The following is a 27234-nucleotide window of genomic DNA, read 5'->3' on the forward strand; positions in this document are numbered from 1 at the left end:
GAAATCCAAACAGCAGAGCCACATATGCACAGCACTCGCTGCTTCATAACAATTCTACTAGTGAGTCCCCCAAAATATCCCAAGCAGAGCTCATTATGATTTCTGACCTAAAATTTAGATGGAAACTATTTTGAAAACCATTATAAACTCTAAATCTGAATTCTGAGTAGCAAGAATTCTTATATACTACAAAAACTAAAAAGTAATAGCTAAAGTAACACTTATCATATGCCAGACTCTTGACCTAGCACTTTCCTATGCAGCTCACATAATCTTCACAACAATCGGTGAAGCAGGCACTAGGATCAGGCCCCCTTTTACAAAGAACACAATGGGCGCCTGGAGAGGTGGAGTAATTTGCCAGGAAGCCAGTCTGGCTCAAGACCCCAGTTTTTAAGCACTCCTCTATTGGCTTCTAAAACCAAAAGTTACTCCACAGGGAATGTATGGAAATTATATTTCAATATGAATCTGTTTCAAACAGAAAGAAAGGAAGTTTCAAAAGATAAGAAAAAGGATATTGGGAATATCATATAGTAGAAACAGGGTTTTATTTTTGAAAACAGAGAAAGTACCTATTATTCTAGAATACAATGTATCAATATTTTTATATACCTGGTGTAAAATACCTAGAATGTAGTGAATCAAGTATCTGCATTTATACCTTTTAAAAACATGAACATCTTTGGGACTCTGTTTTAATTTTTATGTGAATAAGAATACTTTGCTTGCAGAATACAAAAATACATACTAAAGAGTACTAGCAAATTCTGAAGCTTTATTGTGTTCACTGACTACATATGTATATACCCAGAAGTCCTTTTCAATGATTTCCATCCAGTGCCTGATGTATATATCAACAATGGTTTGATTCTAAAACTGATTTTTACCACTTGCTTTGTATAGTTTATTTAAAGTACATTCCAATCCTCTTTCACTTATTCCTTGTGGCTGATGTTTTGAAGGGCCAGTGGATCTGAGGCTTATCAGACTGAAAACAGCCCAGAACCGCAGACCAGAAAGAGGCCCAAAGCGAAGATCATGAAAAGAGACATCAGATGAAAGTGGTTATGATATCTGTGAAAATTTCACACCAGTTCTTCCAGGCAGTCCAAGGAGCATGTTCTCAGAGAAAGCCAGTTCTTAAAGCAAAGGAGTAGCCATTATGCCTGAGTACTGACTGTTCTTTTCCCATTGGTATTTGTATCATTTTCTGGACTGCTGCTTTTTATGGATTCCAGCAAATTTTTAATTCTTTCACTTGCAGGCTTCTTCCTTTTCTTCTTGGCAAGAGACACACTATTTACCACGGAAGGGAGCAGCAGGGCTGCCAACCCCCAGGGCTGATTACTTGATGGGGAAGGGCGATCTTTATCTTCCTGACTTAAAATCCAGGCACTTTCTCTGGCCAGATCTACAAATTTTTGTAGCTGGCTTTGACTTACATTTTTGCTGATGTTGAGAGAAGTTTCAAAAGGATTCTGAATGTGCAGTGGAGATGATTCAGGTTTGTTTTGTTCCCTTCCCTATAGATTATTATAAGGAAGAAAAAATGTATAATAAATATATGAAAGACTCAGATAGAACAATCTGGTTTAATAAAATGTCAGAAACATGTAAAATCCCAGCATTAACTTTACAGAGTAAAGAATTGCTTTCCTAAGAGAACTGGGTATGTATGCATATTATATGTCTGTGTGTCTATGTACTTCTTTCTTTCTTTTTTTTTTTTTTTACCACTATAGTTCTGTGATTATCCTCTAGAGAAAAATAAATCAGGATTATGAGCTACGGATGATGATGTTCAGATGAGAGGTATCTAGACTAAATCAATCAATAGAAGTATTTTTAAAGTAACAGCTTTTACCTAGGAGGATAAAGCTGAGGAAGGGAAAAAAAAATGAAAAAGAAAAATAGAAAATAAAATGAAGACAGACGTATTTTTGAGCCTTGCCAAAAACATAATAGAAGCATACAAAATTAGAATCCTTAAATTAAATACAGTAATTAATGTTTCCCAAGAATAAAGTCGGAAAGGAAGAGAAGGAGCAAAGGATAATTCATTATTCATTTTAAAACACTGAAAGTTTCCTATTATATTCCTAAAATACCAAGTTATATAAGGCTCTGACAGGTAAGACCACATCTCACAGAGATTTAAAAAAAAGCTTAGGCTTTCATATGATTCATATGAATGGCAATGATGCATTGGCATACACAATCTTCTCCTCTTTCAAATGAGATCACATGTACTACTAAAATATTAAGAAAACAAATGGCCAAGATTCTCCAATGTGAGTAGCACCTCTATTCCCTAACTTCTCTCATGCCCTACCCAGTAGGGGTCATGTCTGTCCAACCATCTCTGTCACCTAGGGGTAAGGGTACAAAAAGGATAAAGAACTTCATACAATCAGCGACTTTTTTCTCATATGGAATCTAACTGCCATAGTAGCTTGCATTCCAGAGCCCTCCCCTCCTTCTCCCTTCCCCACACTTTTGTTGTTGTTGTTGTTAAACAAAATCTCCATGAGCAGGATAAGAAGCAGGAATGAACAAAGGAGATGTGAAGAAACAACAAAAAGAGTATCTGATTATGTGTCTTATGTAGCCAATCTTATAATGGTTGTAACCAAGTACTCAAATGCTAAACAGAATAAATCTAAAGAGAGAGCTATCTCAAATATCCCCAGCTTCGGAACAGATTTTGCCTAAGGTTCTGCTCTGGGTTATCTTTTTTAGAAAAATGTCTATGATTCCAGCTATTCAGATGAACCAAGATCATAAATTCATTTGCTTGAGTAAATTTAGAGCTCAAATTGAGAGAATCACTAAAATCTATAGGACTGTGTATCCTACTTCTTCTATGAACACAAAAGCAGTTTAAAAAGAACTGTATATAAAATTATGTTTTCTAGAAAGTTTTTCAGACTATAATACACATTTTAAAGGATACAGTATTAGACACTAAAAGAGCTGGCTTCCAAATAACTAGATGAATGATCTTATGGAACTCCTCCAGGCATCAATTTCTTTTAGTATCTATCACTGTGGAATTAAAATACACTAACACATTACAGTGCTTTGAAAACGAATTAAATACTAGTACAGCAGAATCAGATATTTAATCACCAAATATTAAAATATTATTTACCTGTCGAATATTTATGGAATTTTTATTGAAAGCGAAGTTGCCAAAATACTCAAAAAATTCTTTGAGTAGTGATTCTGTAAGAAAGTAAAACAAGGAAAATAAGAGGAAGGTCTGTTTCAATTAAAAACAAACAAAGAAAGAGGGGGAAAAAATACAAAACACCTACCTAGTGTTTCTGTGTTTCCTGAAGGTTTAATTCTATTCAAATCACGAATAAATGTACAGTTGTGGCCTTCTATTATACATTTATCTTCTGCATCTTCAATAAACAGAAATGGAAAACATTTCACATTTCAAAGATAGTGCCTACTTAAGAAAAGGAATCTACAATTAAGTAAATCAAAGTTACAGATCAATGTGTTCTATTTCTTAGTCAGTGTTATATATATTTACAGTTATTAGGATTTAAAACTTCTTACAAAAAAGATTTAAGACTAATTACAGTACAGTGATATTAACATTACTTTTTTTGCATACTAAAATTGTCTATCAACAACGCAATGATTCTTTATCTTGTGAGGTCATTAGTTTTTCAGTTATAAATGAAAATGTAGATAGTTTCCATCTTTTACCAACTCAAATCTCAGCACTATCTTAATAATATTTCATTTTCTCACCATTTCCATCCTTATCACCCCTTGGTGCATATTTTTTCAACAATTCATCTGTGACACAAACTGAATGTTCTAAGAGTTTTGAAGAACTTCTGATAATTTCTAAAGGCAACCAGAATTCACTACCACAAAATAAACAGCACACTGGGCTTAAGCATTCACCTTGTCTAAAAGTATTTGTATCTTCATAAGGAATCCTTCCCTTCATGATAAATATACAGCCAGCATGAAATTCCTTGCCCATTCTACCTTCCACTGTACAATAAGCAAATTCCCACTCTTCAAAAATCTAACAGCCACCTCACCTTGAAAGCATCTGCTAATTCCAAGTTGGCCATCCTCCGTTAGTTATTCCATGTTCCATGAGCACTTATCTGACTGCATTTTGACTGTATACACACTGCCTACTCTCCTACCTCAGGCTGGGATTACAAATGTCACTGTCCCCTTCACTACTCTCCCTCCACACACCCAGTCTAGCCACAACACATGTCTAGCTTACAGCAGGCACATAACCAGTAATCTGAATGATCAATATTTTGAATGCTATAATCCCCAACAGGGGGATTAAATATAGAAATTAGAAAGTGACAAATAAGGGTCTTTCAAATTTTTGTCTCTCTTTTTTTGTGGTTTTGGTATTTTTTATTAAGACCTGGGTTACTAATATAATTTCTTAAAAATTACTCTAGATCCTAACATATTAATTTTATTTTTTTAAGGATTTATTGATTTATTGGAGGAGTGGAGAATGTAAGCAGGGTAAGGGGTAAGGGGAGAGGGAGAGGAGAAGCAGAATCTATGCTAAGTGCAGAGCCCCATGTGGGGCTCGATCCCAAGACCTTGAGATCATGACCTGAGCTAAAACCAAGAGATGGATGCTTAATGACCTGAACCACCCAGGCACCCCACATATTAATTTTAATAGCAAATTTTATGTCCTCTATTATATGTTATAGTACCCTGAAGAACTTATACACACACTTAGATTTTTTTTTTTTTTCTTAAAAGATTTTATTTATTTGAGAGAGAGAGAGAGAAAGAGAGAATGCTGAGCATGGAGTTTGATGCTGGGCTCGATCCCAGGATCCCAAGATCATGACCTGAGCCTAAGTCAGACTCTTAACTGACTGAGCCACCCAGGTACTCCACACTTAGATCTATTTTTCATAGGACCCAGACACATGTTTTACTCTTTCAAATTATCAAGTTATATTTCTTGTGACACAATGCCAGTCATATATATTGATGTTATTTTAACTACTATGTCTTTGCAGGAATGTACTTCCATCTAAAGCATTACTACCACAGAAAAATGAGATCCATGTTAAAATATTTCTAGGAATGTACTTAAAGAAAAACAGATTTCTGTGACTGCTGCTCTTCACTAAAAGGGTTTTTAACAGAAAGTATTAAAACTTTAAGGAAAAAAGTATCCTCTGATTGAAGATAGGGCCACCTTTGTTTTTTCAAAATCTCTAAGACATTCACACCTAGCAGCTTGCCTGTCAGGTCTTTTCCCTCCTTTCCTCTCTCCGCCATTTGTTTTTAACACCCACAGTCTAATATACCGCCACCAGCCACATGTGGCTATTAAAATAAAAAACTCAGTTCCTCAACCACACTAATCATACTTCAAGTGCCTAACAGCCTCCACAAGAGACCAGTGCTTACCTTATGTACAACATGGATATAGAACACTTCTATCATCATAGAAAGTTCTATTGGATAGTGCTACAACAGAAAAATGATTCTCAACCTATTCAGACATATGAAACCCGATCACTGTTAGTTTAAACCTGCCATACTTTTTTTCCTAAAGGTATTATATGAAACAATGTCAAAACTTTTAAGTAAATACAAACTCGCAGTCGTGAGGAAAAGAGCCAGGTAATAAGCACCTTAACTATCTCATATTAGGAGCTTGATGACAGATTCCTTCACTTTCACCTTACATGAACTTAGAAACTATGAAAAAGTCAGGTTATGTATTTACTAAATTTGATTTCCTTGCTTCCTTTGGAAACCTTAGAGCCTCATGGATTGGTACATCCATTATTTCTTTTAGCACAATATACGTGACAAATGAAATTCACTCAATAAGTTTTCACAGACATAGCTGATTGATAACTTACCCAACATTTTTTCAGGGAACTAATATCCATACTATAGTAACTCATAATTAGTTACAGAGATCACTATTGGCACTCTTTATAGATTACTCAGAGGCTGCAGTACAGATAATCATGTCTATGGGTTGTATAATTATTTAGGTTAATCATTCCGGTCAAAAGAGAAAAATCTACACTGTGCCAGCTACACACATGCATATCTAGTAAGTAACTTAAAGTTGACGGGCACTTATGTAAGGGACAGAACAGGCATAAAGTTCATATGAAGGCTTAGTATTTTTTTTCTTTGATAACAAATCTTTTATGTCCTACTTTCATAAGAGGAGCTTACTGGAACAAAGCTTGAACAGCTAAGAATCATGTAACTATATTCTGCTTCTATTATAACTATTAACAGGTCTAATGAAAGCTTCTAGTACACCATGAGTCATTAGTAATTAAATGGGAGAAGGCAGTAGGTGATCTTTGCTGTACTAATCAATGCAAACTATTTAATATTAGGGGGTGGGGTGATATTCACTTAGACACACCGTCATTTTGTTTCCTTCTAGTCCACTCACCCAGAATGCTTTTTGAAATGCACATCCAAGCAACTGCCTCTCAAGTACAGATCTTATCTTGTGAAGAATTTAAGTGTTACGGTTATATCCATGTTTCAAAGGAGCTTTACTGCCTTGTAGCTCACTCGACTCCAGAATGTGACTGATACTTAGATACTATTCTTCACATATGCACATCTATAATACAGACTCTTCTCTATTAATCACTTATGCTAATCAACAGACAGGGTAAAGTTCTACCTGCTTCTCCAACCATGCCATATGCTCCAATAACACCCAGCCTCACGGAGGGTGACTATATACTGGTTAAGAGCACATGCTACGGGGTAAAAATAATGAAATGAACACAAGCATCTACCTTAATCCCCTCCCAAAACACCAATGAAATGACAGTAAAATGACATAAAATCTTAAACATGGAAAACAGAAGAAATAAGAACAACCCAAAATTTTTCTGTTAAAGAACTGATAGACAAGTAGCAAAGACTCAGGAGATCTGAAAAGACTGAATTCTAAACTAGGAGTAAAGAAAGCCAAGAAAATACCCAATTTACAAGACAGAGCTCCCAACAACAACTCAGGAACTGCAATGCAAGCACTAGGTCTACCTGGAAGCACTGAGACTGGAACCTGATGGTTGAAGAAGCAGTTAGACTCCCCCAGATCTCTTCTTCCCTGACAGAAAACCTTAGGCTTACTTTAGAAAGAGTAAAAGAAAGGATATCTACACAGAGAGACAGACAGAACTGAGGGTAGGAAAACTGTCCTAAAAGCAAGTTTTAACAAAGAATTTATTTGCTGATCCCCCAAAAGCAAGAATCAGAAAAAAGACTCATCCCCTCATTGCAAGAATAGTTCTATAAAAAAGTTTCCATCATCATCTCCTTTCTCTCGAAGGTGTGCCCTTGCTTGTGTCCATCATTGCAGAGCAGACCAACATATGGAAATACTTTGTATGAAATGCACATGGCACTGTCATATTGCTCACACCTTCTGGTACACCTCCCTGGCAGGCAAGTGGAGCCTTTCCTATAGCCTCCTTCTTTTGGTAGAAATTTACTGATTTTCTTTATAGCACAGTATTTAAAGATCCTTCCCCCTGTTCATCTCACTTATCTATTGAAAAGTATAGAACCGAAAGGCTTTTTTGCCCCTGCTGTGATCCAAACACTGAAGAGTGAAGAACATCTTAAATACTCATCACAGAGGAATCTGTACCCCAAGTTCTGGATTTGATTAGAACAGCTAAAAAAATGGATAGTCATTCTACGATGGAACAAAGCAGGCTTTTCCAACCATACTACCTCAATGATCCCAAATCTTGTAAAGATCCAAGATCAGAGCCTCTCATACAGACTATATTTCAAAGAGAGTCAGCGGAGAATGCTAAGGTATATGAACAGAGTTGAATGCTGGTGAAAGCACAGAGTAAAGGATCCCAAGAAATTTTTAGTGCCATTTCCATTTAATAAGCCAGTAGTAGAGCAACCTAAAGGCCTTAGCTGTAATCACCCCAGGATGTTTTGAAGGAACAGCTGCAGGAGAACATGACTGGCAGCCGGGATCCTCTGGCTCACTGAGATACGCCAACAGCTCTAACACTAATTAGTGTCAACGTTATGGCATGCTAGTAACCAGAACTTTTCTTCCAGAAAAATATTAAAAGAGTCATGTCTGGGGAATCTGAATAGCTCAAGAGGAATGACCCACAAATAGTGACATAAAAAGCACCCGCCAATGGAACAGTACAGCTACATTACCTTACAATGAAGCTCTCGGTCAACAAGCCCCCTCCCCTTAAGCTCAGAGGTTCAAATTAACTTTTTATTAGTTCCTAACTCAAATATGAGCAGAAAATCAAAGATTATCAGATACCCGAGGAAGGCTTCTAACATGACACTAAACTTGTAACAAAAACTCAAAAAAAAAAAAAAAAAAAAAAAAGGTAAAAAAATAATTTATTTAGAAAAATGGAGCCTACATAAGGAAGAATTAGAGTATGTGATGATTCTGACTGTTCTGACAAAAGATTTACAACCAGTAGCAAGCTGGAGATTCAAGTAGTGTTAAGTACATACAAAACTAAGCAAACAAGAAATTAAGCAGTATTAAAAACTATTATCTCCAAATAATAGAAAAAGTTGGGCAGGAAAGGAAATTAATTTTAGTTTACTCCATGGTTTAGACCGGAATAGCATTTACATAATCATAAAGAGTGTATAGCAAAATTGAGCCACAGCCATATTCAGAATATGAGGGGCAGAAGAGATACGTATATAGTGAGGGCTACAGGAGGAAAAAAGGTAATTCCTCTTTATGGAAGAACATAAAGGGAAATCATACCTGATGCCTAAAACTAAAAATCAAGAAACATGGTCATCATTTTGCAACATATACAAATACTGAATCATCAAACTCTATACCTAAAACTAATACAATGTATATGCCAATTCTACTCCCCAATAAATACAGAAATTAAAGCACTTTATTTTGAAATACAGTTTATAATAGCAAACAAATCAGCTAAAAGAGTTAAAGTAGCTGCCTACAGAGCAAGGAAAAGGAATAGAAGGCACAGGTTCAGAGTGTGAGTTACTGTTACAATGTTTGTAGAATATTTTACTCTTTAACAAGTGCATCTGTAACTTTGACAAAACTAAATTTTAAAAATTAGTTCTTTTCACCAAACACCATTAAGAGACTGAAAAAGGAACCATAGTATGTATTTATTTGAGATTTCAAATATAGACACACATCTGTAACATGTGACAAAGGATTCAACTGTGGAATATGTAAGGAATTCCTACCGATGAATCTTTTAAAGAGAAGCCAAGAGAACAATAGGCAACTTAAAGAAACATCACAAGAAGTACCCAAATGGCTGAGATAGCCCGAGAAGGTGCTCAACTTCATTAGTCATTAGGAAAAAGAAAACCAAAACACACCATGATGCCACTATCATGCATTTAGAACAGCTACCATAAAAAAAGATAATACCGCGTGTTGGCAAAGATAAAGCACAATTAGAATTTGTCCATAATGCCTGTGGGAGTTTACACTTTGGAAAATTGTTTGGCAGTGTCTACTAATGCTGGATATGCCCAAATTCCAAGACTCAGAAATTCTATTACCAGTTTATATTTGACCGACAGGAGTGCCTATGCTCACCAAAAGAAACACAATAGAATGTTATCAGCAATTACCTGTAACAGTCCTAACTACAAGTTATTCAAATGCCCATCAAAAAATAAGTATTTTTTGGTATATTCACATAGAAGAGTACTATATCACAATGAAAATGAGTGGTCCACTAATACACAAGCAGTAGGACTGAATCTCTTAAACATCATGTTGAAAGAGAAGAAACCAGATACAAAACAATACACACTATATGATCCTTTATATCTAAGAGACATAAACAAGTAAAATGAATCCATACTATTGAAAGGGAGGTCAGGGAGGGTGTAGAGACCAAAAGGAAATACAACTAGTGCTTCTGTGGTATTCATTCAGTCAGGCTGGTATTCACATGGGTGTGTTCAGTTTGTGAAATCTGATACACACACACACACACACACACGTACTTCTAGATATAGTATATTTCAGTTAACTTAAAAAATTTGGAAAAACTCAAAACCTCAGTTTTCTCATCTATAAAATGAAAAAAATAATTGTGTCTCATAAGATTTGCTGGGAGGACTGAGTAAGATGATGTGTAAGACTTTTTAGCCAAGTACCTGGCACAGAGTTACCACCCAATAAATTGTGACTGGGTCACACAGAGCTACCAATTAAAACTCTCTTCCATTCTGGGGTTTCTGCATCAACATTGCCAGAGATACTATACCCAGTCATTTCTTCCTCAAATCTTTAATTCGTCACAGGAAGTAAGCACAGGGATCCTAAGCAAAAAACTGCAATCAAACAAGTATTTATAAAAAGAAAATGCCACAGAAAGCACCAAGTACAGAAGTAAACATAACAAAAGCAGCAAAACCAATTTAGGAGAGAACACACAGTAAGAGACATAGAGGGGAAAGGAGTGGAGATTCTAAGAAAACACAAAGAAACAGAAATTCAAGAGTAACCAAAATATGAAAATGGCCATCATGCACCGTACAAAAAGCTTTCAACTGTAAAACGTTCAGCCAATTCCCTGAAATTTACTGAACTTCTCCTAGGGACCCGATACTATGCCAAGAACAGAAAATGCAAAAATGAATCAAAGATCACCTGCCCTAGAAAGGCTTGGCCAACACAGGCAGGTAAAAGAAGTCAGCAGTGTGGCAGTTGTTACACGTGTGTACCAGGTGCTTGGAAGCCAACCTCCTGGGAGGAAGGCAGGAGGGAGCCAGACACCAGTGACCCAACACATGAAATCCTGGACTAGATCTGTCTTCTCTCTTCCCTGGCATAACAGAGAAGAGGTCTCTCCATGTGAAAAGACAAGGTAGTGAGAAGGCGGCAATTTCAATAGACAGATGCCAAAAAGAACAAAGCATTTGAGGATCAGCAAGGAGTTTAGACTGCAGAGGCTCCAGATTTGCACACAGAAGTGAACACAGAAGACAAGGAAAACAATGGTCAAAGAGACCCTAAATACAACTCTACAATGTCTGGACTTATTCTCGGTTCCAAACAGGTTTATCAAGTCCTAGAAGGTGTTCCAGAAATTCATGCCACCTTTTATTAATAAACAAACAAGGAAGCAAGCTTTTTTTTTTTTTTTTAAAGACAAATCAAGTGCCTCTATATGAATGAATATCCAGTGAGAGGCACACTTAAAAACAACAAAATGTACACAAGACTTAACTTACTCAGCTAATCAATCACAGAGCACCCAAGATGGTTTGGATTATTTCATAGTTTAACATTGTTTTTACTCTAGATATACATATATTAGATATATATACCAACATGGGACTGCTGGTTAAAATCAGGAAGTACAAAAAACATGGTATTTGAAAAATACCTAAATGAATAGAAAAAAATATTTTGATAAAATCTCCTTAAAATAATCTTCACAACATCCTTAAAATACATTAATTTATGAAAAATTCTTTTATAACAAATTCAAGATATTGCTAGAACTTCAAAAATAAAAGATAAAAAAGTAGCAATAATGCTATCAAATTTGCGTCTTCATTTATTGTCATTCACATCCACAATGTGCTATGTGTAGAAAAATAATTGCAAAAAAAAAAACCTGAAAACTTCTCTTACACTGTTTAAAAGCTAACATGAAAAATTTTAAACAAGCAATTTGGTATTTTAAAATAGAAAATTAAAGGATTCCAAAAACGAGTTTTTTCTGTTTTGATGCCATTAGATACAAATACATTTAAATTGTTTTAAAAAACAGATTTGAAATTAAAACATGTAATTTTCAGTTTGTCCATCAAGCACATTTTTTCTAAAATAATGAGAATTTTTTTTTTTAAAGATACTAGGAAGTTACTGAAAGACTTCAAGAGAGAATAATACAATTAGACATGAATTTCTGACAACTGCTCTGCTAGTTACAAATATACTGGTGGGTAACAAAAGGAGGTAAGGAGAGAAGGTTAGTATAAATGTTCCAGGGAAGGGAATGGTAAGAGCCCCACTCTGGCAAAAGTAACAGTACAAGTAAAACTAGAAAAGAGTAATAAGATGTTAGGAACAGTTTGTCCCCAACATCAACTTGCCTCAGTTGATTATAGCTCTACTTTCTTATAACTTCTACTCTTTCTTATAGCTTCTACTTTCCTTAGCTTCTAAACTCTGAAAGGTCCATATTTCCCCAAAATGGTCTCTATGAGGGCAGTTTTAAGCGTTAGCACACACAGCAAAGGTTGAAGAGGAAGTGCTATGTACAGGTTTATAATGAAGATCTACCCACATTTTATGTATGTCTGTATGTCTGTATGTGTGTCTCCTACATCTCTACCGGACTGTGAGTTACCTAAGAATATCATCTGTATCCTCACTGCACTAAACATAATACCTGTAAGTAACCAATAAATATTTAGTGAGTGAATGATACCAAACAATGAGATGAGCACAGCCATGGATAGTGCCCCTTTATTTCAACCTCAAAAGTGAGATCCATGACCACTATCCTATCTTCTGAAAACTTCCTACTTTCCATTAACCTCCTACACACAGAGGTTTTATAAAGCTCAATTTCAAGCTAAATCAGTACTTAACAGTGTTCATAGGAAGGAACTACTTCTAATTTGGATAATAAGAGAAGGTGGCACAGAAGAAAGAACTGAGAGAAAAGAAGTTACAGGCCAGGCAGAAAAACAAATAGTGTGAACAAAAGATTTGAAATGGAATGTGATGGGAGGCCTAACGGTATTGAGTGAATGTGGGAACGCAAGAGGTGGAACAAGGGAAAAAGAGACTAGGAAGTTGGGTCTGACTAGCTAATAAGTGAAGATCTTTAATATCTAGCTAAGGAAACTGAGGTTTATCTATAGAGAATAAAAAAAAATCCCTTTAAAGGTTATTTCAAACTGGAAGATTCAGAGATGTACTTTAAAAGTACTTGGGACACCTGGGTCGCTCAGTGGTGGAGCATCTGCCTTCAGCTTAGGGCATGATCCTGCAGTCCTGGGATCGAGTCCTACATTGGGCTCCCTGCAAGGAGCCTGCTTCTTCTCCCTCTGCCTTTGTCTCTCTTTCCCTGCGTCTCTCATGAATAAATAAATAAAAACCTTAAAAAAAAATTACTATTTGGCAGCAATATACAGAATGGGTAAAGATACAGTGTCTACACATTTTGAGTGTTTCCCTGATTTATCTTCTTTTTAGGATTTAGAACTATTAATACTTTAATATCTCCCTCCAGCACTCTACCAAAATATCAATTTACAACATAAATTTTAAAATATACTAAATTAAAAATAATTCATCTCAGATTGCTTGTGAACTTTTAATCAAAAAACATTTAGGATCTTTAAAACATTATGAAACCATTTTTAGCGTCTTCAAAAAAAATCTGGAAATAAATTCATATTTGGAAAGTCCTTGTTGAAACTGTGATCCACTCAAAAGCTGTATCTGGGATGTTTTTTTCCTCAAGGTCATTCCAGGCTTGGTCAAATAAGAGGCTCCAACTGTCTCATGATAATTGTAAACAACCTTGCCAACTGACACAAATAGGACAGAACTCTCAAGGCCTCAGCTTTGCAAATCATCTGCTCTCATGACCCCTAGTGGGCATTAAAAAAATAAAAAGCACATAAATTTTAGATTCACAAAGCTTTAAAAATAAAAACAAATTACAGACCAAAAAACACACGTGTCTTTGATAACACATGGTAGGTAATTATATTCATTTAAAACGTCAGAAAGAGAAAATAAACTGCTTCTAGTCTTACCTGCTAGGGTTTTTAGGTAGTCAAGTGTTGGAAGAATAGGGGGTGATCTCCTCTGGAGAAAAAAGATGACCATCATTGTAAGAGAGAAATTTGTAATCCAAGAACCAGGAATACTACTTGTTAATGAATGTGCTCGAGCCCAACATCGAATACTGAACACCATGGCTCTCACTCTTGAATCGAGAGCACCATATATATAAAGCAGTTCAGAACTTTTCAAGGCAATCCTTCAAAAGAAAAAGAAAAAGAATTTTCAAACCCCCAAATTACTGTTCCAGAGAAGAATAAAACACATACCAGGGAACATATGTAAATATCTTACTATAACTAAGCATATTCAGAATACCATGATCAGATAATCAAAGCATTATATATTTGCAAATAAAATTTAATGTGAATGGTTAAATATCAAATACATTCACTAACATTAAAATGTTCTTTTAAATATTGACAGTCATATTGTAGTTGTAAAATTCAGAATTTTTAATGTTTTTTTTTTTTTTTTTTTTTTAATTTATTTATGATAGTCGCACAGAGAGAGAGAGAGAGAGAGGCAGAGACACAGGCAGAGGGAGAAGCAGGCTCCATGCACCGGGAGCCCGACGTGGGATTCGATCCCGGGTCTCCAGGATCGCGCCCTGGGCCAAAGGCAGGCGCCAAACCACTGCGCCACCCAGGGATCCCCAAATTCAGAATTTTTAAATCGAAATTTCTAAATGATTTAAATAATAAGGGAAACACACTATATATGTGCTCTTTAGTAACTATCAGTAAAGACACTGACACATTTGTAAATAAGAGGCTCTACACCTCACTTTCACACATTAGTTATCTAGTCCTTCAGCATGCAAGGAAAATAGTCTACTTATTTTATTATGAGTATATATATGTCTTAAGATTCAGCCAAAATTATGTTAAATCTAACATTTAAAAAACCAAAATCCATGAAGATAAAATGCCTTTTAAAGAAATCAAACTTCAGAACTTATTTTCAATGTTTCCTAGTCATAATGTTGCAATGCAAAAAATTATTAATCAGAAATATTTAGAAATTAAGCTCCTACTGATCAAAATACATCCTGTAATTTCCCAAAGAACCGACAGAGGGCACAAAACCATTAACAGTATCAACTTCAACTCTTTAAGTATCAGCATGGCATTTACATCCTGAGTTTTAAAGAGAAAAGAAATGACAAATTAGAAATTCAAGGTGATTAGATGTTTTATGTCAATGAATCTACATTAAGCTGAAAATAAATTATCAAACAGTGCAAGGTATTTGATATAAAGAAACAATACAGGTGTATAAAAACCTGAAGGATACTAAGATAAATTTTTAAAAACTGATAGAAAGTGCATTATATATATATATTTTTTTATTTTTACTCCCTGAGCTACTTGAGAGAAATTCCAAAGTACTCAGCACTGACTTGTTAGTGAACACAAGTTGAAGCAAAAAAACTGCTCTGGAATGGATTTTCTGAATCTGTTTTTAGTAATGATTATTTATCGAATGGATAATATAGTGAAATCTAATGCAGGCAAGGAGAATACTAGTTATGAAATAAACTCAATTGAGAAGTTTTCCTGACAGAGAATGAAAGAAAAGAAATCAAGAGTATGAAAGAACCTGTCATTCATACCCTATTGTTTTTTTGTTTTTTTTTTAAGGAAGCAGATTGCCAGGATAATAAAATGAAAATCTGCTAAAGACCCAAAGCTGACTATATCTGGAGGCAATTTTTAAATATACTTAAAAGACTACATACAGAAGACCTACTAGAGCTGCTTTCATGTTGTTATCAATCTAAGTTAAGAACAATGAAACAGCTCTCCTCAGAAGATGATGTTAGTTAGGTATAACACTTTATTTTTTTTTTTTTTTTTTTTTTTTGGTATAACACTTTAAACACATTCTCCTAACGTTTTATTCATGAAGACCAAAGAAACCAACAGATACATATAAGAGAAAATAGTTCCAAGTTTTAAATCCAAGTGTTCAAAATTTTTAAAAGTTACTATTTTGAAGCATATGTAAGAGTCCAAAGCCACTGTTTCTGTACAAGAACTATGCTAATACTTTATAATATTCATATATAAGATTATAAAATTAAAGAGATCATACCTATTGTTAGTAGTCAAATCACACTGAAATCCAGAGGCCTGGTGTGAGAACCTCACAAGAGGACATCGAGCATTTAAGATTTTTTGTACACCCACACAGCCAGGGCCAAAGTGGTCAAGGCATTCTCCTATGACAGACAGGATCTTCTGAGTTGCAACTCTTTCTGAAGGAACATTTTTCACTTGAAATTCCATTAGAAAATTACCTGAGGTCTGAATATAAAAACATGTGTAAATGGGAGCTTTTTATAAGAAAAAAAAAAAAAATCACTGGGGTAAAATTACTACCTAACAAATAAGTTAAGTGGCCAGTGGAAAAAATAAACTAGATCCTGACGTTAGTCCTAAAAGTAAATTCAACATAAATCAAGATTTACACATACAAAGTTTTATCAGTAAAGTATCAGAAGACAATGGATGAATGTTTTTACAAGCAGTAAAGGATTTTCTAAGCATGACACAAAATTCCAGAAGATACAAAACAAGAAATGTGATTGTATGAAAACCAAAACCATCTCAAGGTAAAACATAAATTCACTGCTAGAAAAAAATGACAAAGGTATAATAATAATTAATACATATGTCACATACAGGGCTAATTTCCCTAATTTATGAAGGGTATATATAAATGAAATGGAGAAAAACTCACCCAATTCTAAAAACAGGCAAAAAAAATTTTTTTGAATAAGAAATTAACAGAAGAAATAAAAATGGCTAAGAAAGACAATAAAAGATGCTCTTATTTCCCAGAAACCAAAGAAGAAATTAAAACAAAACTGGGATTTTTCATTTATCAGTCTGCCAGAGACCAAAAGGCTGCCAGGATCACCATCACTAAGTGCAGGGAAACATGTATACTGTCAGTGGGAGTGTAAACTGGGACATACTTAGTAGACAACTTCAGTATCTACTGGAACTTTAAATGTATACTTGGACCAGCTACTAAAATTCTAGGAAATTACCCTAAAGAAACACTTGTATCAGTGAGCCAATCTACAAAGCCATTCATGCATTATAATATTATTTGTTTGGTATATACCCTTCGGGAATTCTATTTAGCTTAATAAGTCTCCCTACCCCCAACCATTTCCTAGTACCCATTCCTACTACAAGGATTCACACTCTAACAATGTTTATCATAGAAATCCACCCTCTTACTCCCAGCTGCGTGGACCAGGCACAGCAGCTGATGTAAGCACCAGAACACTATACCATATATTCATCCAGAGACTTCTGAGAATTGGAACTGAAGTTCAGAGGCAACCATGTGGCTGAAATATATGACTCAGAAGCTTTTTGCAGGCACATTCTATATCACAAGAACAAAAATGTAAAAAAAAAATCAGTGGGGATACAGAGGGTGGAATGAAGGGGAGAAAGAAAAACAGCAACTAACCTCATGGACTTTTAATAATTTATACTTCCTACTTCTAGTTTTTTTTCCTAAGACTCATCATCCACATTCCTGGCCCTGGGTTCTATAATGATTCCTCTACTTCTTTTTTGTTTTGTTTAAGCTGGTTTGAGTTGGTTTCTGCGAATAACTGAAGAGTATTAACTAATACAGTTGACAACAAAGAAAGGGGAAAAATACACCACCATGTCTAACAAATAAAGGACTGGTTAAAAAAATATGTTAACAAATAAAGGACTGGTTAAATAAAGTATTCCACCATTCACTTGATGGAATACTCTGCAGCCACTGAAAAGGATGCAGTAGACTGAAATGCCAAGATACTATTAACTGGAGGGAAAAAAAAGATCAAGTTACAATCTATGAAGATTAAGGAAATTTCGTTATAAAAAAGAATTTCTACATGCAAAGGAAAAAATCCAGGACAAAATATAAAACTATTCACAGTAGCTACTTCTGGAGGTGGGGGGGACCATCAAAGATATTTACATTACACATTTTTTTAAACTAGTACCATATAATCAGAAAAAAATACATTAAAAAATATATACATGTATATAATCTCCACAAATAAGTATGCTGTGTTTTCTCTATTCTGTCATCCAGACAGATTTCCCTTTAAAAACATTAAAATTTCAAAAATCTGGCTTAGCCAAAGGAGACACACACCAAAAGGAAGGAGAGTTCACAACTGCACAAAGCAAAGAGACTCTTTTATGAAGTTGGTGAGTTTTTTTTTTTTAAGATTTTATTTATTTATTCATAGAGACAGAGAGAGAGAGAGAGAGAGAGAGAGGGAGAGAGAGAGAGGGAGAGAGAGAGAGAGACAGGTAGAGACACAGGCAGAGGGAGAAGCAGGCTCCATGCAGGGAGCCTGACATGGGCTCGATCCCGGGTCTCCAGGATCACGCCCTGGGTCAAAGGAGGCGCTAAACCGCTGAGCCATGTGGGCTGCCCCAAAGTTGGTGAGTTTAAAAGTGGGTCCCTTGGTGGCTCAGTTGGTTAAGTGCCTGGCTGGATTTAGGACCCCAGTCATGATCTCAAAGGTCCTGAGATCCAGCTTGTCCTTCTCCTTCTGCTCTCCACCTCCCCACTTCTGTGAGCGCACATGCTCTCAAATAAGTATAATCTTTTTAAAGATTGTATTTCTTACATTGTATTTCATTGTATTTCATTTTTAATGTTTCTAATAGCAAAGCTATTATAATCCTAAACAAGCACATATTTCAAAGTATATGTTTATAACACATACCTACAAACCAAATAACATCAAATTGTTTAGTGAGACTGGAGCACTGTTTTTTATCTGTTTTTAAAGATTTATTTATTTATTTCAGAGAGAAAGAGGAGGGGCAGAGGGCCAAGCAGACTTCCCACTGAGTGAGGAGATGAACAACAGCACCCTGAGATCATGACCGAAGCCCAAGTAAGACACTTAACTGAGTGAGTTACCCAGGTGCCCCTGAAACACTGTCTTTTAAAATATCTTTTCAGAATACCTCTGTATTTTAGAAACCTAAGACCTAACTGAAAGTTTCCAACTCCTCCCTCTACTTTCAAAGAAAAAACTGTTTCCTATTTACAAAATAATTAAATAACTAGTAATACTGCAGCTGTGATCAACATTTGAACACTTATTACATGCCAAGCACCATCCTATGTATGTCATGTGTATTAGCCCAATCAGGCCCCTCCAACACTCTAGGTGACAGCTGCTCTAGTACTAGCCCAATCTCAGAGCTAGAAAACTGTAGGCACAGGGAAGACAAACAATTTCCTGAGGATCACACAACTAGTAAGTAGAAGAAGTACTCTTCGGTAGTTTGGCTCCAGAGCACAGGTTTTAATCATCCCAAAACATTTTTATGCACCTTGATTATTTAGCAAAGTCTTTTTACCTCCATTAAAAATAACCTAACCCAATTTAAGTGTCCCTGCCAGGAATGTAATACAATTTCAAGTACATGTTAGTTTAACTAGAGGAATGATTCATTTTATTTTGATGTATTTTGCATTCCTTGGCCAGTTTTAATTCAGTAAGTATATTACAAGTATATTAAGTTATGCCAGGCACTCGGTGGGATAAGAAAATGAATAGACATGGTTGCTGCCCCACCCTATCTTATAGTAGAAGGAATATATCAGCCACTAACTAAACATAACAGAAGGAATTTGGAGAAAGACAGAAATATAAGCAAGACACAGAGAGAGTTTATAAGAACCTGTGTGACTATAGCTTTGAGGATATACATAAAAGGGGAGATACAAAGATAATTTGAAACAGAATTAAGATAGCAAATGTCAGGAAAACTAAAATGCCACTAAATTAACATGTGAAACATACATAAGAACTTTTATAAAAACTTCCAAAGAATATTTGCAAAAAATGAAAAAAAAAAGTTTCATTTTCAAAATGGCAGGCTGAAGGGCCACCTGGACATCCACATAGAGAATTACTAGCGATATAAAAAAGAGAGTCATGGGGATCCCTGGGTGGCGCAGCGGTTCGGCGCCTGCCTTTGGCCCAGGGCGCGATCCTGGAGACCCGGGATCGAATCCCACATCGGGCTCCCGGTGCATGAAGCCTGCTTCTCCCTCTGCCTGTGTCTCTGCCTCTCTCTCTCTCTCTGTGACTATCATAAATAAATAAATAAATAAATAAATAAATAAATAAATAAATAGAGTCATAAAAACCTACATTTTATAAACACACAGAAGCCCCCCCCCCTTTTTTCAAGACTTTATTTCTTCATGAGAGACACAGAGAGAGAGGCAGAGACACAGGCAGTGGGAGGGAGAAGCAGGATCCCCATGGGGAGCCCGATGTGGGACTCGATCCCAGGACCCCGAGACCCCGACCTGAGCCAAAGGCAGACGCTCAACCACCGAGCCACCCAGGTGCCCCAGAAGCTTTTTCAAAGTTGTAATTAAATTAAAGCTGGGCAGCCCAGGTGGCTCAGTGGTTCAGCGGCCCCTTCAGCCCAGGGTGTGATCCTCGAGACCCGAGATTGAGTCCCACGTCAGGCTCCCTGCATGGAGCCTGCTTCTCCCTCTGCCTGTGTCTCTGCCTCTCTCTCTCTCTCTCTTTCTCTCTTTCTCTCTCTCTCCCTGACTCTCATAAATAAAATCTTAAAAAAAAAAAATTAAAGCATCCTGGGATGATGGCTGGTTGAGTGTCTGCTTTTGGTTCAGGTTGTGATCCCAGGATCCAGGATCGAGTCCCACATTGGGCTCCTTGCAGGATGCCTGTTTCTCCCTCTGCCTGTGGGAGGCTAAGTGGTTGAGCGTCTGCTCAGTGGCTCAGGGCATGAGCCCAGGATCTAGGATGGAGTCCCACATCGGGCTCCTTGCAAGGAACCTGCTTCTCCCTCTGCCTGTGTCCCTGACTCTGTGTGTGTGTGTGTGTGTGTGTGTGTGTGTGTGTGTCTCTTATGAAGAAATAAAATCTTAAAAAAAAATTAAAGCATCCTTAGGGCATCTGGATGGCTTAGTCGGTTAAGTACCTACCTTTAGCTCAGGTCATGATCCCAGGGTCCTGGGATCTAGCCCTGCATCAGGCTCCCCTCTCAGGGAGGAGTCTACTACTCCTTCTCTCTCTCCCCCTTTGCCTCTCCACCAGGCTTGTGCTCCCTCTCTCTCTCTCTCTCTCTCTCTCTCTCTCAAATAAATAAATAAATAAAATCTTTAAAAAAAATTAAAGCATCCTTTATGTTGTTTGGGAGAATGACAGAGATACTGGTCAACTTTACCCATTAAAACATATTAATAAGAACTAAATGGAATATATAATTTCTAAACTGTAAGAGGAAAATCCACAGGAATAAAAGGTACAACATAGAGAATTTGGTCAGTGGTACTGTAACTGCATTGCACAGGGACCGATGTGACAAGATAGACTCTTGTGGTGAGGATAGCATAACATATAAACTTTTCAAATACATCCACTTGAAACTAATGTAACACTGTGTCAACTATACTTCAGTTTTGCTTTTTTTTTTTTTTAAAGCAGTAATCCGGTAGGAGGAAAGGAAAGGGAATGAAAAGCAAATAAAAAGTACAGAAAAAAGCATAAATAAAAAGACAATAAAAATGAATCCAAAAATAATCAGTAATAATGAATAAATACATGATCAGTAACAATGAACAAATACATGAAGAAACAGCTCAGAAAAAAAAAAAAAAAAGAAAAGAAACAGCTCAGAGTAAAAGCACAAAATTCAGTGATCTGGTATTCATCAGAGAGATACCCAAAACATATGTAAAGGTCAAAAATGAAGATATAGAAGATACGTGAAGCAAATAACACGTAGTTATCTTAACAAGAATTTAGGGAAAAAGCATATATAAAGGACATAATTTAATAATAAATGAACCCAGTAAGAAGACATAATAATCATATACCTATATACCTACATGTAGCTAACAGAGCCTCTGAATAAAACAAAAATCAAAAGAATTCCTAGGAGAGATTAACAAAACCAAAAATCATGAGATTTCAAATAACTAGTTATTTCAATAACTAGATCACACAGATATAAAAAAACATTAGTTAAGATACAGAAATATGAATAACCCAATAAATAACCCTGGCCTAATGGAAAAACTTCAGAATCTTTGGGAAAAAAAATACTCCTTTTATTTGCATATGTGTAGAATTTTCACAAAAAAAATTATCATCTATTACACCAATACAAAGAAAAACTTTATAACTAAATAATCAATATCAAGTAGGTATTCTTTAGCCATGTTTATTAAAGTTTATAAATCAACAGTTATAATTTTATTACACCCAAAGATTACTTCTATAATATCTTAATTTTAGTGATCTAAAGAAATATAATTACCTTGTTGGTATTAAGTTTTCCAATTTCATCTAGATCCAAAAACATGTCCAAATCACATCCTAATTTCCCAAAACTGTTGACTGAGGACCCAAAGGGTCTCACTGTACAGTCCAGAAAATATGCAGCTGCTATGTCTTCAATAAGGGAACAGGTGAGATATCGTAGTTTAATGTCCTCCTCTGTTAACTGGAACTCCTTCAGGAGAGTATTCAGCTGATCATCTATCTAGCTGACCAAAACAAAACCAACAAAATACAGAAAATGTACAGGTCATATAAAATAATTGTCATTTTACTTCTAGAGATTTGATGGCTTTGGAGACTTACCTTAAAAACATACACTTTCTCCCTGTGACCATTAAAGTTGATTAAATTTTTAAAAAGATTTTAACTATTCTTTTAAAGAGAACTGAAGAATGGTAACATTAGCAAAATCAAAGTTGGCTAGAATTAAAACCACTACTACTTTAATACAACTAAAGTATTGTTTTAGGAAAATGAAAATAGTAAAATGCTCCAGAAGAGATCAAAACAACCACATAGCTAGACATTTTAAATGAAGTTGGGGGGAAGGAAGAACCATGTTAAAGGCAAGAAATACTAGAAATAAGCAATACCTCAGGTAACGAAGGCCCAAGATCCCTCAATTCCTCAGAATAAAAATCCTGTATTTTCACCAGAAAACTGGGGTTTAAAAGCACATTTTGAAACTGCAGTATTTACAATAAAAATCATAGCCTCAAATGCCCATTTTTGGAAATACTATTGAAAATAACGGAAAAAAAAATTGAACTATAAAACTCAAGAAAAATAAATAAAACAAAAGAAATGTATAAGGTTAGAAATAAATTTTTTAAAATTAGAAAATCAAACAAAAATAGCATTTGGTAAAAATTATGAACTGATTCTTTGAAAGGACTACCAAACTAGCTAAATCTCTGACAAGCCTCAGGAAGAAAACCCAAAACTAATACGAACAATGTTAGGGCAGCAAAATAGATTAAATCAGAAATGAGATTTTTTTTTGGAGGGGGGGGGATATTTTTAAATTTATAGAAAAATGCCAAGTACAACTGTATGCCATTATGCTGACCGGAGAAAGAAAATCTGCATAGTCCAAAGACTGAAAACTCTGGAAGAATGCGGTTACTCAGGCGTATAAGCAGGGCATGGGGGAGGGGAGCAGAGAAGGATCACTTTCACTTTTCACTTGACACATTCTATAGTATGAATATTTTATGAAAAGAACCTATGACATACAAACTAATATCATACACACACATATTTTTAGAGATTGGGAAGTATACCTAAAAACTTACACTTTCTGCATAACAAAGTAATTCAGAAAGCTTCTTGCTTGAAGGAGGGGAATGATTACTGCATTGTATACAGGACTGTTCTGAAGTCTGACTTGATGGATTTTTCATCTTTAAATTGAAGAAACGTGACTTGAATGGAATTGCAGCCTCTGTGTCCATACTTGGAGTACGAGTTATATTCTGCAGTGAAGTGACACTTTCCTTCTGACAAAATTCTACAACAGCATAAAGACCCTATGCCAAAATCATAAGGAGAAACAGAAGACATCTCAGATGGATATATTTTACATAGTGTTTCTGTTCAAATTTCCAAATGATTATCATAATACTAAAAACGATTACAAATAATAGACTTCTAACATAGCACTGGTTTTAATCATTAGAAGCGGACTAAGAAAAGGAACAATACGGCAGCCTGGGTGGCTAAGCAATTTAACACCGCCTTTAGCCCAGGGCATGATCCTGGAGACCCGGGATGGAATCACACATGGGGCTCCCTGCATGGAGGCTGCTTCTCCCTCTGCCTGTGTCTCTGCCTCTTTCTCTCTGAAAACAATGATTAAATAGAAAATCAAAAGGCAAAACAAAAATCCCCGTGTCCACCCCCCCCCCCCGCCTTTACCCCTAAAATAAGAGACTACTTATTCAAATAATGGAATTAGTCAGTTATAAACTACTTCTAATTCTGTAACAATGCCATAAAGATTTCTATTCTCAGAACAAAATATCATTAAAGAAATTTAAAGAAATCGGACACCTAGGTGGCTCAGGGGTTGAGTGTCTGCCTTTGACTCATGATCCTAGAGTCCCGGGATCGAGTCCCGCATCGGGCTTCCTGCATGGACCCTGCTTCTCCCTCTGCCTATGTCTCTGCCTCTCTCTCTCTGTGTCTCTCATAAATAAATAATTAAATAAAATCTTTAAACAAAAACAAAAACAAAAAAAAAAAAAGAAATTTAAAGAAAGATGTAAGGTATCAAAAGAGAATCTAACTTTACCATATTGCAAATAACCAATGTTATTTTCATAATGATATATGATATGATATTATAATAATAGCAAAATAGCAAAAATGCATATCTATCTTTCAGAAGCATAAATGTTAGATGATTTTCAGATACTTACAAAGCTCTCATAGAAGAAATGATTACTAATAGGTCCATGTTGGGATAAGTATTTCAGAAATTTTTTTTCACTGATTTTATTTGGGCAATGTATTAAAACAGTTCGCTGTGCCTGTTCGCGTCTTTCTTTCTGCAACTCAGAGAATTTCTTTTTGGGAATCCTGCCTTCAGAGCCTATGAATGAGACAAAAACATTTCCAATACACACACACACAAATATAAAATTTAAAGCATACTTTGATAAGGTATATAAAGATTTTTTTTAAAAAAAGGGTATATGAAGATTTTATAGCTGATTAAAACAATTTTATCCAAATCTCATCTTCTTTCTTCTTTACCTGTATAAGAATAACGCTATACTACTTTCGATTTTCATTTTACCATTCTCTTGTAAATATCATTACCAATGTCCACTTTTCTAGTTTTGATTTACTGTATTCAATGCACAGTGCTGCAAAGAGAGATATCCACAAAATTTTAAAAGCAAAATCAGGAATGTAGTCACTCATGTAACACTTCCCCAAATATACACATACAAAATCTGTATAAGCTGTAACATTCCAAAGCCTAAAAGAAATTATTGTAAGCCTAAGTGTAATGAGAATGAGTTTATAACTTTAATGTATTAAAGTAAGTTATTATAGTTTTTCTTTGTCATAGGTGTTGGTCTGGCTGCAACAATTAACAATGAGTTACCAATTATCATGTGCTGTGTGTCACAGGGAAATCAAAGAATTTAAAATCCAGTTGCTGCCCATAAAAAGTTCATGATAATTTTACTAATGAAATACAGGGTTATTTCTTTTCTCATTAAAAACCACTTCAGGGGCTGGGGGTTTTACAATCACAGGAAATGAAGACAAGAGCTGTGACAGTCAAGATTAGATATTAATAATTGACCACAAAGGAAAGAACAACTAAGTATAAGGAAAAGGAAAATCATTCAAATTCTTAAGAGCATATTCAAGCCAAATACTGAATTTTACCAACTCATTTTTTTTTTCTCTAGATATTTAACTTCTAGTTGGGTGGCTTAAAAATGATTCTTTTAGAAGTCTGAAATGGAAAAAATAAATAAATAAATAAATAAAAATTAAAAAAAAAAAAAGAAGTCTGAAATGGTAGATTCTAGAAATTATAAACCACCAAGTCTGATTATCAATGCCCTAAAGAAATTCCAAAGAAGTTAAATAGTACAGAAAGTAGAACTGATATATATGGAAATTGGCAGATGCTTTTAGACTCCTCTTCTTTATTTTATAACTGATGGATCAAGAATACTACAAACACACTACACCTTAATTTCAGCAAACTCCAAGACATCCTCACAGACCAGACAGACAAATGTGCATTAATGCTAGTTAACGGCTTGCTGAATCGTAAACTCTGCTCATTAGCACAGGCCTGGAGGCAGTCTCTGATGGCACACCACAGAACTCTGGCTCCAGACAGAGTACACGTTCCCAATAAGTGATCAAACAGATACTGAACACCTTTCCTACATTCACTGTACCAGATGCTGAAAACACATCTCTTAAATAGGGGTCTACGTCTCCATTCTGAATGCCAACTCTTTAACATCAATCTCCTATTTCAAGGCTTGATCCCTAAACTGGTCTTACACTAGTCGTCTTCTCAGGCCACTCTTTGCTGCCAAAGCGATCTTTGTAAATTAACCTTTTTAAAAAGTCTTTGACCTCCCTGCTTCAAACCCTTCAGGAGCTTCCCTACTGCCTCCAAAATCAAGTCTATATTCGACAGTGTGGGTACAGTTACTGGCATCTTGTCCCACTTCCTCTTCAGTGTCAATTTCTACCATTTCTTCCTTTTGCAGTTGTTCACTTAAGGTACTCCACATACCATACAATACTACCACATACTGTAGTATGAACTTTTCAAGCCTTCCTGTCTCTGAGTGGAACGCCCACCTCCTCATTTTCTGCCTGGAAAACTCCCAGTCATCCTCCCCCGGTCTGTGAAGACTTCTGACTTCCCATGACCTTCTCCACCTCTGTATTACCTTCCTTCAACATCTGTGAAAGAAAGTAATTCGCGGTGTTGTATTTACTTAATAATATGGAAGGAAATCCATCTTCCATACTGAAGATAGGGACTCCTCTTATTCACTTTGATCTCAGTCTACTAACAGTCCTTCCAATTAGTCCCTAGTTCCTTCTTTTTTTTTTTTTTTTTTTTTTTCTTCTGATACAGGCTCTGCCTGGACTACTTCAACCACTTTTCCCTATGTAATTACCACCTACATATTCTTGTCTCTGGTTTTTACTGATGTCCAAGTGCTTATTGTAAAAGTAAAGTCAAATTGTTAAATTTTATTAAATAAAAGTATAAATCTTTCCCCAATTCTCTGCCCCTAATTACATCCAACCATTAAGTTTGGTACTTATATTTCCAGATATTTTTAAGGCATATGTAAACATATACATTTGTATTTCTCCACAGATAAACGTTTTCTACACAATTAAAAATTACCAAAATTATACTATACATTCTGTTTTACAATATGCTTCTAAAAACTTAATACATTGGGGATATCTGTGTCTGTATATTTCCCTCATTTTTTAA

At 35.5% G+C, this 27234-nt stretch overlaps 1 protein-coding gene across 1 annotated transcript in view; it reads right to left on the minus strand.

The window, feature by feature from the left end:
- Positions 1 to 758: 758 nt before the first annotated feature.
- Positions 759 to 27234, minus strand: part of LOC121497257 (mitochondrial poly(A) polymerase) — a 29818-nt gene continuing 3342 nt past the window's right edge. The window contains exons 2-9 of the mRNA XM_041766645.1: positions 24653 to 24825; positions 23528 to 23761; positions 22210 to 22434; positions 15953 to 16164; positions 13828 to 14054; positions 3321 to 3413; positions 3155 to 3228; positions 759 to 1526 (exon numbers count right to left, since the gene is read on the minus strand). Coding sequence (XP_041622579.1) covers positions 1164 to 1526; positions 3155 to 3228; positions 3321 to 3413; positions 13828 to 14054; positions 15953 to 16164; positions 22210 to 22434; positions 23528 to 23761; positions 24653 to 24825 — 1601 coding nt within the window. The 3' untranslated portion in view covers positions 759 to 1163. The remainder of the gene's footprint in view (positions 1527 to 3154; positions 3229 to 3320; positions 3414 to 13827; positions 14055 to 15952; positions 16165 to 22209; positions 22435 to 23527; positions 23762 to 24652; positions 24826 to 27234) is intronic.

Source organism: Vulpes lagopus, chromosome 8 (genome assembly GCF_018345385.1).
Source record: "Vulpes lagopus strain Blue_001 chromosome 8, ASM1834538v1, whole genome shotgun sequence".
Classification (NCBI taxonomy): Eukaryota; Metazoa; Chordata; class Mammalia; order Carnivora; family Canidae; genus Vulpes; species Vulpes lagopus.